The sequence below is a fragment of the Taudactylus pleione genome, unplaced genomic scaffold (genome assembly GCF_031769625.1).
Source record: "Taudactylus pleione unplaced genomic scaffold, aTauple2 ptg000296l, whole genome shotgun sequence".
Taxonomy (NCBI): Eukaryota; Metazoa; Chordata; class Amphibia; order Anura; family Myobatrachidae; genus Taudactylus; species Taudactylus pleione.
In genome coordinates, this window is record NW_028284698.1 from 2,591,571 (window position 1) to 2,605,254 (window position 13,684).

The following is a 13,684-nucleotide window of genomic DNA, read 5'->3' on the forward strand; positions in this document are numbered from 1 at the left end:
CCATTACTATCAAGGGGGCGTGGAATAATTGCGGAGGCGTGGCCATGTCCCCTTAGAATTTTTTTTTTTAAAATGAAGGGGCGCATGAGCCCCTCAGCCCGGTGCAAATCCACGGGGACATGATCAGTGTGATCGCTCCCCCCCACACGCAGAGAAGAGGAGACTGCTACTGCTGTTCAGCGGCAGCAGTTAGCAGTCTCCCACTGCAGCCCAGCACACAGCAGTGCATGCTGGGCTGCTGACAGGTAAAAGGGAGGGGGGGGAATTGGACCCGGGCCCGAATAATTAGCACCCGCTACCCCTCCCCTCACCCTTCCCTCCACTTGAGCAGAAGGACTCCCAGGTCATAAATTCGGAAGTCCCCACACCGCAAAGGACAGCTCTTATTGGGAGGAGAGCTGTACTTTGCTTAAATCATCATGCATATGGCGTTACTAATGCATATGATCATTGGCGGTATGCATCACATCCAAAATGCAATTCTTAAAGCATCACGCCCTTTATGTTATTCCTAATTTATCAATCATCTCTCTTACGCTGTGGAATATATCATCTGAGTATATGTCACTGAACTTGAACTCTTGAAAGAATGTTGAAATCCTAATTCACCTCATACTTCAACAATCCTGTAAAGCAGTGGTCGCCAACCTTGATTGAGGGGTGAGCTACTTGAGAAAAATGAAACCTCCTGAAGAGCTACTAAAATTGTAGATAAAAAAAATCTGGCTAATAACCGAACAATTGAAGGTCATTTACTGAAAATTAAAAAAATGTTTTATAGAAAACAACAATGGATTTAATTATTACAGTGATATTGTTGTCATTTGTAAATATAGTTTAAGCACAGGCACATGTCACTGTTAATTACAGGATCCAAGCAGGTACGTACAGTTGAGGAGCAAATGATATATGCAGGGCTGCTGTGTGATTTTCCGTCAGGGCTGGACGAGAGTCACTCGCTCCGCTGTGGCGTGGAACCACGGGGAAGCACATCAGGTGATTGCCATAGAGGCTGCGGCAATCACCTGAATTGCTTGCCTTTGGTTACACCCATGGCGTCGATGTCATGGGGGAGCGAGCATTAGAGGTCACGTCCTCCTAGTTGCCTCTGCAGTACTGCAACTAGGTGAGCTACCAAAATTAAGACCGTGAGCTACAGGTTGGAGACCACTGCTGTAAGGGTTCAGGAGCATAGTGTACTGTAGGTCAAGTGAGTTTTATTTATTTATTTTTTACTATTTTTGATTATTTTCTATATTTCAAAACAATGCTACACACCTATCCTTTTTGCAACATATGGCGTGAGACGTCTGGCGCGACTTTGACGCACCGCCATAGGTATCGATTCCCATACTTTACTTTTTCTTGAATTTTGCTTCTTATTTGCATCTTATCAGCACACATTCAGTTACAGTGTACTAGGTGCTTAGTGATCCGTGGCGCCAGTCACTCGCATCGGAACTCTGTCTTTTGCCTTTATATGCTGATTAGCGACTGAGTCGCACACAGAGCTAGATGAAGTGCCAGCATCTGTATTCAGGGTAACCCTGCATTGTATTTTTATTGCACTAATAAATAAGTATTATATTTTGTGAACAAGACTTAGACGACGGGTCTCTTGGCGTGGCTAAGTCACAAAGTCCATGGTGCACCAAATGGGGCTATTTTTCACAACTGGATGATAGGCGTATGTGGGCACATCTGTAGATTGGAAGCATTCTGCAACCGTTTGTTTATACCTCTTTAGTTGATAAAGTAATGGCTCAGCTTATATGAAAACATATAAAGTCATTAATTCACTGTAGCCTGATGCATTAACCCATATAATTAAATAAAAAGTTATATATACTACACAGAATTAAAGGTTTACTGCATCTATAGGATAATATTGCTGATGACTTAAGTACAGAAATCCCAGTGGATAAATTATTTCCTATGTGCCAGTGGGACAAGTGTAAGATGGAAAGCACTTTACTGAAATGCTAGCATTGTAACCTTAATAATAGGAAAGAATTATGTTTATATAAAGACAATGAGCAAGTTAAAATGTACGAGTTCTGGGACTTAACAGAAATCCCCTGGAAGCCTCTTTAGTTCAGCATTTTTTCACTGTAAATCTGTTTATCTCATAGCGAAGGCAGCAGGCGTGTGAGGCGAGTTCTATCGATTTGCAAACATCAATTATTTTTAAACCTTCTCCTTTTGCTGGAAACGTACAGTACATTACTTTCTGCTAAATTGGATCTTTTAAGTATTCTTAGTAACTGAAACAAAGTTAAAAATCAATCCAGTGCTGGTGTATCCTTAAATGAGCAGTGACCTAGCAGGATGATGAACCTGGTATAAGAGTGTAAACTATGAGTCATTTACATCGATTGATGGGTGTTTTTTATTTGCTACTGTAGTTACCTATTTATCAATTTTCAAAAAATGTTCCTGTTAGCCGTCATATCTTATCGCCACATATCAGGACACTAAGAAATTATTTTTCAGTTTGATTTATCAGAAAGGTTCAGCTAGAACATTGCATTTTATAATTATTATCGTTTATTTATACGGCGCCACAAGTGTTCCGCAGCACCTTACAAAGTACATAAACAAATAAATGACCAGTGACTGACAATGCAATACAGTGCAGGACAAGGACATAATATACATTGTTACATTAGCGACCATAACACCCAAATAGCAACAGCATAAGCAACCAAGGGGTCAATCCTATTCCGTGCGATGATCTTGCCAGTGCGAGTCATCGCGGCAGTGGCCGCACTTTACGGCAGCCCGGATTCGCCAAATTTTGCTTGCAGCCCCATAGGGCAGTGAGCAAAGTTCGCCAAATTCAGGGTCGAGTCAGGCTGCGAAGGGTGCGATGTGCCGGTCCGTTGCTGGCGTTTTAATGCCGTTGCAACGGCACGTCGCACCCTTCGCACGGAATAGGATTAGGTGCCCTAGTGGGGAGTAAGGAGTAAATGAAAATAATTGATTGATATTATATTGCATCAATAAGATGCTGTCCAAGTGAACAGAAAACAGTGTATCACTAACCTGCCTGGTGTCTACCTGCCCATGCAGCTAAGCTGTAGCCCAGAGGTTCCCAAAGTCCGCCATTACAGTCCACGTTATAGGGATATCCAAGCTTGAGTCCAGATGGTTACATCAATTGGATTGAGGTACAAATTAAGACACCTGTGCTCAAGCATAGATATCCCTAAAACGTGGACTGTAATGGCGGACTTTGGGAACCTCTGCTGTAGTCCCAGAACAATAGGTAAGGTACACAGGTTATCAAACTCGGTCCTCAGGACCCAAAACAGTGCATGTTTTTTTAAGTCTCCTCACAGAATTGTAAGTGAAATAATTATCTCTACCTGTGGATCTTTTCAAATGTGTCACTGAGTAATGACTACACCTGTGTACCTGCCAGGTGACCTGGAAAACATGAACTGTGTGGGGTCCTGAGGACAGAGTTTGAGAACCAATAGTATAGTGGTAGTTAGTGAAAGTTCAGTAAATAACGGTGATATGTGTGTTATCTCTGGCATTATACCTTTAATAAATAGAAAAGTTACTTAACTGTTCAATAATCCTGTACAAACTAATGTATTGCAGGATATAGGGCTTTATGAACTTTATTAAACAGACCCCAAAGTAAGCTTTTGGCATGAGAAAAACATATATGTTTTGTACACGTTGGTGAGTCACCACCAAGCTTTATACTGCAAACAGGAGTGACTAGCGGTTGTCCACTTGGAAATGACCAGTTCTAGTTAGTTTCTACTCCAGGGGTTCCCAACCACGGTCCTCAATTCACACTAACAGTCCAGGTTTTAAGGATAACCATACTTGAACACAGATTACTTAATTAGTACCTCAGTTATTTTGACTTAACTATCCATGCTTAACCATGAATATCACTAAAACCAGGACTGTTAGTGTGCCTTGAGGACCGAGGTTGGGAATCACTGTTCTACTCTCTATCCACCAAGAGCTTAACAGGTTATTTCCAGGACTTTGAGAGATGACCCATCCTCTTTAGATCCTGCCAACTTGTCCCAAAGTCAGTCGGACCATTCAATGATTAACATTAGCAATGTATGATCTTCCTCAGAAACATTCCTCTTCTGTATCTCCACTCTACCAGTCATTACATTGGTTGCCTGATTTCTTTGCTGAATTCAATATAAAATGTTCTTACTTACAGTACATGTAAGGCTGTCAACCAAATAACTCCATCATACATCTCTTCACTTATCTCAAAATATCTCCTAGCTCAACCCCGCCTCTCTGCATCTTACATCCTCACGCATTACCTGCTCCCATTCACTATAGGACCTTTTTCAGGCTGCACCTGCTCTATGGATTGTCCTTCTATGCACAATATGACTTTCCCAGGCTTTCAAACTTTCCCTGAAAACCTAACACTTTTGGTAGCCTATGAAATGCCAGAACCACCCACATAATATATTCTACTAATTATCTCCCCTCTACACAGTCCACACATAACGTTACATATGTTCATCTACACTCACACATCCCGCTGACCCTTGGCCAACTTTGCTGTGTTCCCAAATTCCCCCGTTACAGTCCAGGTTTTAAGGATATCCAAGCAAATTGATTGAGGTGTTAATTAAGCCACATGTGTTCAAGCATGGATACCCTTAAAACCTGAACTGTCATGGCAGAGTTTGGGAACCTCTGCAGTATAGTTACATTTTGTGATATATCCACATTAATTGTTTTTCATTGCATTGATATAACATATGCCCCTAAACCCGATCTATTCCATTGCTTTTGTTACCCCTTAAGGGATAACTCCAGCAACAAAATTGTTTTAAAAGCAAGCACTGTCTAACTCGCTATAACAATACAATGATGGGGGTTAATACTCTAGAATTCCATGATGTTCACTTACCCCTTGCCAGCAGCGCATTTCACAAATTTTTCCAGAACACACCACCTGGATAAATCATACCCCTTTCACATAAATACCAGGGTTTTTGCGGGTGTACCTGCACTAACCCAGGTGTAGACTGTGTGTGAAAGGGGCCGACCCGGGTCAAAATCCCGGGTCCGAGACTCTGCTCACCTGTAGTGTAAATGGCATAACCTGGATCAGGATAACCCAGGAAATTCCTAAAAGGCTCTAATTGCCCGGCTCAGTTGCGTTTGGAGATGACATTATCTCCAAGCATCCACTGCCTGACGTTGACCCGACCCGGGTTCAGTGAGAAAGGTGATGACCCAGGAACAGAGCCGGCCCTAGGCATAGGCATTATCAGCAAATGCCTAGGGGTGACTCAGAATGCTAGGGGAATTCCAGGGCAGAGCTCTGCCTGTCTGTCCGTGTGTGTTTGTATGTATGTATGTATGTATGGGTATATATATGTGTGTGTTTGTATGTATGGGTATATATATATATATATATATATATATGTATGTATGTTTGTATGTATGTATTGGTATATATATGTGTGGGTTTGTAATTATGTATGGGTATATACTGTGTATATATGTATGTGTGTTGGTATGTATGTATGGGTATATATGTGTGTGTATGTACTGTATGTATTGGTATTTATGTGTTCGTGTGTATGGGTATATATATGTGTGTGTATGTATGGGTATATATACGTGTGTGTATGTATGTATGTATGGGTATATATGTGTGTGTGTGTTTGTATGTATGGGTATTTATATGTGTGTATGTATGTATGTATGGGTATATATATATATATATATATATATGTGTGTCTGTGTGGGTATATGTATGTGTGTGTATCTATGGGTATATATGTGTGTATATATGTATGTGTATATATATATATATATATATATATATATATGCGTGTGTGTTTGTATGCATGGATATATATATATATATGTGTGTGTGTGTGTTTGTATGTATGTATGGGTATACATATATGTATATATATATATATGTGTGTGTGTTTGTATGTATGGGTATATATATATGTGTGTGTGCTTGTATGCATGTATGGGTATATAAATGTGTGTGTTTGTATGTATGGGTATATGTGTGTGAGTGTGTGTATGTATGTATGGGTATATATATGTGTGTGTGTATTTGTATGTATGTATGTATGTATGGGTATATATATATATGTGTGTGTGTTTGTATGTATGTATGTATGGGTATATATATGTGTGTGTGTGTTTGTATGTATGTATGGGTATATATATATATATATATATATGTGTGTGTGTGTGTGTGTGTGTGTGTATGGGTATATATACGTGTATGTATGTATGGGTATATATGTATGTATCTATGGGTATATATGTGTGTATGTATGTATGTATGTGTATATATATATATATATATATGCGTGTGTGTTTGTATGCATGGATATATATATGTGTGTGTTGTTGTATGTATGGGTATATATATGTGTGTATGTTTGTATGTATGTATGGGTATATATATGTGTGTGTTTGTATGTATGGGTATATATTAAAACCTGGACCATTAGGATGCCTTGAGGACCAATGTTTGGGAACCTCTGGGGCAGGATCAAGGAATCTACAAAGCATGATTATTCTCCTGTAATTCACAGGTGAATCAACCTGGACTAGATGAAGTCATTCTTAAGAAAAAAAAAATATCCAGACACCTTTTAATGTAAATACTGTAGCTTAATTCAGCCCAGGTTCCTTAAGTGTGACAATATAGAGGAAAAAAGAAGCAGAACAATATGCCCTGATTAAAATGTGTCATGCTGAGTATTTGAACAGGGCACATTTTTGGATTATTCCAAATTGAGAACAGGTGTTTCATTCAATGTCTGAATCATTTTAATTATCTCACTGCAATTAGTCTTAAATTTACAAATCCTTGCCTTTAACCTGATTTAAATCCAGAACTATTAAAGAAACCCACCAACATAACTTATAGCTCTGGGCCCACAAAGACTTATTTACACCTCTCCGGTTTTAAAATAGAAGCAACTGTAGGTCACACAGTTGTACTCCGAAATCTTAAAACAATTTTACACTGCATCTGGTTTTATTTTTCATGACTGTGACACCTGTACAATGACGATTTGTAAGTAAATTCCTCAATGATGTTTCATGTGTCAAACAAATTTAGAATAGCATAAAAGGTGGGGGGATACTGGGGAATAATTCAGAGTATTCCAAAAGTTTACAAGCTCCTGAAAACAGCTTTAAATATGAATAAAACATTTTTCAAAAGCAAATATTAATATCCATAGCCACCTCTGCATAATTAACTTGAATTTTTTTACCTATTTATTTTCTAATGTGGTTCTTTTCCCTTTAAAATACTTTGAAAGCTAAGTCATATGACCCATGCACTGCTTTAGGGGGCAGTGGTAACCAATTGCATTAACGTATTACTTCATCTGTCAGGTGCCACTCCATTTGAATGACAGCCACTGAAGCTATGTCACTTTTAATTGCAATATTGGACTTGGAGATGTAAGTGCATTGTCACTTCCAAATTAAATCATTTGAAGTGCACCGTTTTGTCTAAACTGCCATTCATCCTCAGGGCTCAGCCCTGCAGATCTGTTTCTATCCATTACAAAAGAGATAAAACAGTTGAAATTAAACATGCTCCTTATAGGAGATGGTTTTTCAATTCCATCACTAACACACACATACTGAATGGGACAATTAGGAGAGCTCAACCACTTACTGCCACTATTAGATCTGGTGGGAGATGTATGAAAACTTCTAAAGAGCCCATAGCAACCAATTAGCTTCTACCTGTTATTTTATAGAATGTACTAGATAATAATAGCTAGAAGCTGATTACTGTGGGCAGCTTCTCCACCTGTCCTTGTTAGAAGGTTTGATATACAATATCTCACCCATAATGACTAATACCCCTTTTCCACCTAAAGGCCCCCATACCTGTAAAAATTTTACATACGATATGCACGATGTCGATCGATCACCACAATCAATCGTGCATATCGTGTGTGTTTTGGCATGCTGTACGACGGCGATGCGCGTCCCCACCGTCGTACATCGGCATCGTAGATCTTATGGGAAAAAACATAAGATCTGCGATCCGTCATGCTGTTAAATAGGTAAACAAAGCATATTGTAAGATGCATCATTTACCATTCACAACAGCATGCGATGCATCGGGCTGAATTTGAAAACGTGCCAAGGTGTCGTACGTTTTCAAATCGCCCCGTGTATGGCCAGCATAAGTCATGGGTCTGACCCAAGATTTGTTACACAGTTCCAAACTAGGTCAGTCCCCTTTTACACCGTGGCGCCGATCTGGCTATTCCCGGACCGGTGCTGTTCACTCTGCACACGCGTGCAGTGCCGGTGCTTGGAGATTACATCATCTCCTTGTGCCAGAGTGTGGCTCTTCCCATGCTGTAAACTGGTCTCAGGACAGATGAGCCTTACCCGTGTCCTTCCCGGGAATAATCCTGCTCAATAGCAGGGTTGGCTTTCTGGGTGTTTGGACACGGGTGGAGATGTTTACACTTACAAAAATCTTGGGTTGACCAGTGGAAAAGGGGTGTCACGACTAGCTGTATGGAATCCCCTGCTGAGGGGTGCAAGCTGAGGTTCTGGGCTAGAGGAAGTCTGAGACGTGGGGCCTGGACAGAAGGTCTCCTCATCCACGAGTACCAGTCGTTGGCAAGACCTGACCAAAGGTGCGGAGTCTAACCAGCTGGGAGGTGTTCTCCAGTGACCCCTCGAAGCGGGATATGGGTTTAGCTGCACCCAGCTGGCAGGTCTCGGTCCTTTGGTCAGGTAACTGGTACTCACGGGAATAGAGAGCCTTGCTACCGTGGTCCTAGAGGATACTTCTTTCAAGGATTATGCTATACCCATGTAAGGCTTCCAAAATATACACCAGAGGATCTAGCACTGGCACTAGTATCCAATGGCACTGAGGATTGGATACTGTAGTGACATGGATACTGTGGCTGGACGCTGTAGTGACAGCGGTACTGAGACTGGATGCTGTGGTGACAGCGATACTGAGGATGGACACTGTAGTGACAGCAAAACTGAGGCTGGGCACTGTGGTGACAGCGGTACTGAGACTAGATGCTGTGGTGACAGCGGTACTGAGGTTGTACGCTGTAGTAGCAGCAGTAATGAGAGTGGACACTGTGGTGACAGTGGTACTGAGATTGGTAATGTAGTGACAGTAGTACAGAAAGTGGACGCTGTGGTGACAGCGGTACTGAGGTTGGCGTTGTAGTGACAGCAGAACTGAGGATTGCTCTGAACACGGGTGAAATGTCGAGGACGCACTTCTGCTCAACGAAGTGCCAAATGGTTCGCAGACAGGCGAGATGTTGGGAACGCACTTCTGAACAAAGAGGTGGCAAAGGATCTGCAGACAGGCGAGATGTACTGTACGCACTTCTGCACAACGAGGTGGCAAAGGATCCGCAGACAGGCGAGATGAACTGGACGCACTTCTGCACAACGAGGTGGCAAAGTATCCGCAGACAGGCGAGATGAACTGGACGCACTTCTGCACAACAAGTTGGCAAAGGATCCGCAGACAGGCGAGATGTACTGTACGCACTTCTGCACAACAAGGTGGCAAAGGATCCGCAGACAGGCAAGATGAACTGGACGCACTTCTGCACAACGAGGTAGCAAAGGATTCGCAGACAGGCGAGATGCACTGGACGCACTTCTGCACAATGAGTAGGCAGGGAAAACACAAGGAAGGACCTGGAACGAGATCTTCAATAACACAAGTAAACGACAACATTGCTCAGGCAACTTCTTGTGGTCCACAGTCTGGCCTTATCCCCTGCAGTAGCAGATCATTGGTGGACAGCGTCAGCTGACCACCGTCATGCTACCATTGGGTATGGAGTTGTCAGGTGATGCAAACTGTCATGGCCGCATACATGACGGCAACCGCAGAAACCAGGCATGGCACAGTCCAAGGCAGTTCCATGGCACTAGGTAGAATACTCCGCTCCACCAGATGTCTGACCCCACGGGAGATCAGGGGAAGCCGGCGCAAAGGTGAGTAATGGTCAATCCTAGGCCACAACCTGACAAGGGGCATAAGTAGTTGGATTAGCTTTGTCTCAGGATACCGCCTCCACATTTTTGTAGACAACACACTACACCCACTTTCATTTAAGCCCCTCCCTATTTGAGGCCAATGAATGTGGGTTAACCATCGATGGTCACCATTGATGGTACCATTGGTAGTTATTCTCGATGGTCTGAAACCATCAATGGTTTCACCCACCATTAATCATCCCTGCTTTATTACACACTGGGCAGTGGTGGGGCTTTGCAGGGCGGAGCTAGGCTTTGTGTCCTGGCGCCAAGTAGAAAGAAAAAAAACATTGGGGGACTTTGTACCATCATTGGCGGAGAATCATTGGATCTCGATGGAAAAACCATCTACCATTGGTGATTAACCATCGATGGTTGGTAACCATCTATGGTCAATGGCCATCCCTAATGTTGGTAGTTGGGGTATATGCAAACGGATTTTGTACAGGATGCCGGCGCTCGGGATCCCGGTGGTTGGAATCCCTACAGGGTTATGATGCCGACACCTGTCGATAAACCTAACTCTCCCTCCCCGCAGCCTAAACCTAACCCTACCCCCCCTGCAGCCTAACCCTTCCCCCCCAGTCCCTAACCCTACCCCTTCCCCTAGTGCCTAACCCTAACCTCCGAGATGCCGGCAGTCAGGATGCTGGCGCCGGGATTCTGACTGGTGTCAGGGATCCGGAGTCGGCTTTGTGAGTGCCGTTATCCCATCAGCAAATTTTTAAATTACATCCCATGCAAACTTGACTTGCCACATGGTTGTTATTAACACAAGTAGGGAGTAAAAACCATTTCATTATCATGAATGGAAACATTTTGTTGTATATAAAAGGTACTATAGCAGACCCTCCAACATGACCCATTCCTTTAGGTACAACATGCTCTGCTCCTGGACTTCCTTCTTAATTGATGATTGCAGCCTGTGATGAAACACCCTTCTCATCATTTAACTAGTTCAACACAAGTGACTGCAAAAATAAAATAGGTGGGAAGTCCAGGAGCAGAGCATTTGTACCCGATGGAAAGGGTCATGTTGGAGGGTAGGCTATAGTTACACTATGAAATGCAAATGATTGATATTTTATGCAAATATGTAAAAACAAACCGAGCTGTTTATTTTTATTGTTACTATTATGCACATCCTGGATGCTACAAATCACCAGTCTAATTAATATACATGGGTAAAGCAGTCACCTGGCTTTAATCTGCTGCTCTGATTGACGTTTCCAGTAGTACTGATACTTTTTGTTTCTTCAGGCTGCTCCATGGACTGCGGAAGTAAACCACTAGTGGATAAAACATATACACAAGGTTGTTAGATCTTAGCAGAAATATAAGAGCACATCCACCTTTCCTTTCTAGCTCTGCGGTTATAAATCCTTGATCGTGTTGATCTATTGCAATCGTGAATTTGATTACTATTACAAATGATCTATTCCTGCAGAAAAAAAATAGGCCTACAAAATTGTATTTGGCTCCCATCCAGCCACCAAAAATGATGTCCACTTATTTTCAGTGTTGTCCATTTATTTATTCATTTTTTTCGTGTGGGTATGTGACATGAATTTTATTGTGAATGTAGGTGATCTTTTTTCAGAAATAAGCATGGACAAGTGCATTTTATCTTATTTGAGCAAACAGTAGGTTTCTCAAACCCATAAAAAGATATTTCTACCTGTATAATACAGAAAAAAAAAATAAACTAACATTTGATTGGATGTATTAACAAATAAGTTATTCCTTGTAAAACTGACACATTGTCAAAATGTACAAACTGTTCTGGTCATTAAGTAGTTAATATTTTAAACCTGGCTGCAGTTGATTCTGGTATACGGAAATGTGTTGTCAGTCATTATATACTAAACAAAGTTCAAATACACAATTCTGAATGTTCTTTTGGAATCTTTTCTTCTCACAAAGGAGGAGATATATCAAATCTTGGAAAGTGCCAACCAATCGGCTTCTAATAACAGTAATTTTTCTAGCACAGCGTGTCACCCAGCACATATCTGTGTCATACACTATGCAATATTTCACAGTGTATAGCTACGATATCTGTGTTCCTCACATGGGGAGGAAACATGTCCCCGTTTCTCCCCTATGAAGGAAGAGGGATATGTCATGCAACCACTGCCGGATGCGGCCGACCAATGATCAGATCAGTTGGTCATGTTGGAAGATTTCACATGCCCGACCGTCCAATCCTCTCTGATAGGCATCGGCAATACACTATGCAATTATTGGCCTGATCTGTTGATAATCTGTGAATCTGGCCGATAATCGCATAATGTGTACCTGGCTTAATGCCATGACTAATAATGTGGTGCACATTACATTCAATTTAATGACATTAAAGAACACAAATGTGAAAATGTTGATGTTCCGCACGTCAGAGCTTCCCAAACGCAGTCCTCAAAGCACCCAAAAAGTTCAAATATCCATGGTTGAGCACAGGTGGCTAAATCAAATTGACTAAGACTTAGGTACTAATTAAGTCACCTATGGTCAAGCATGGATATTCTTAATACCTGGACTGTTAAGGCACACATCCACTAGCAGACCTCAAAACGACTACACGATTACGACATTGAAATCGTGCAGTCATTTGACAGTCTGTGCTGTGCCTACACTGAACGAGCAGTCGTTCAGTGTAGGCACATCAATCATCCCCTAACATGCTCAACCTGATGTTATCGCATGTTCGCCCGATTACTGATTTCGTAAACGACCAGCGGGAGCGTGCATCGCTGGTCGTTTTTTACATTAATGTGCACGATTCTTGAGCGATATCGTTATCGTTCAGTCGCTCAAAGAAATTGGCAAGTGGATGTGTGCCTTTTAGGACACCTTGAGGACTGATTTTGGGAACCTCTGCCTTAGGGGAAGGAATCCTCTAACTCACCAGCTGTGTCTGACTACAACTACTGGAAGCGTTAGGCCTACTGAATGCTTAAGTTGTAGGGGAACAATGCATTACAAAACCAAGTTTCTGTATGTCACAGCTGTGTTTATTACTTAAGCTGGGTACACACTTAACAGATATATCTGCAGATGATGGTTGTGCGTACACACTGAACAACAATCATCTGTGTTCAGTGTGTAGGAGGAGGCGGGTCCCGCTGGCTGGGGAGGGCGCCTGTCCGCCCCCCACTCCGCAGCTGCCGCTGTATGTATATGGGCGGTCTGCAGACATATCTGTCCATTGGCTGTGCAGCACAACCAAGGCGATATACCACCGACATATCACAGGTACACACTGGCCGACGGGCAGCAGATACATTGGCCAATCAACTGATCGTGTGTACCCAGCTTTACTCATGATCATGAAAGACTTTTTATCAGTGATAGGAAACCTGATACACTTCATATATATGTGGGGCCATCTACTTTTTTAAATGGGTCACCCTTTACCTTTAGGGGGATGTAGTTAATCCCACCAGTGTAATACCGGCAAGGGATTTAACATAGGCGTCGGAATAGTGACACCTATGTTAATTCTGACGCCGGACCGATCGTCCTCTCTGCCAGGTAAGTAAACACTTAGGGCCTGATTCATACTTGGGAATAGAGGGCCTGATTCAGAGCCGCTCGTAAGCGGGCGCTCGTTCGCTTTGAGCGATGTTCGCACAAC

The 13,684-nt window shown here is 42.2% G+C and overlaps 1 protein-coding gene across 1 annotated transcript in view; it reads right to left on the reverse strand.

Moving 5' to 3' along the window:
• Positions 1–13,684, reverse strand: part of NRK (Nik related kinase) — a 297,272-nt gene that overhangs the window by 94,414 nt on the left and 189,174 nt on the right. Inside the window, exon 19 of the mRNA XM_088482879.1 lies at positions 11,248–11,339. Within this exon, the coding sequence (XP_088339005.1) occupies positions 11,248–11,339 (92 nt within the window). The remainder of the gene's footprint in view (positions 1–11,247; positions 11,340–13,684) is intronic.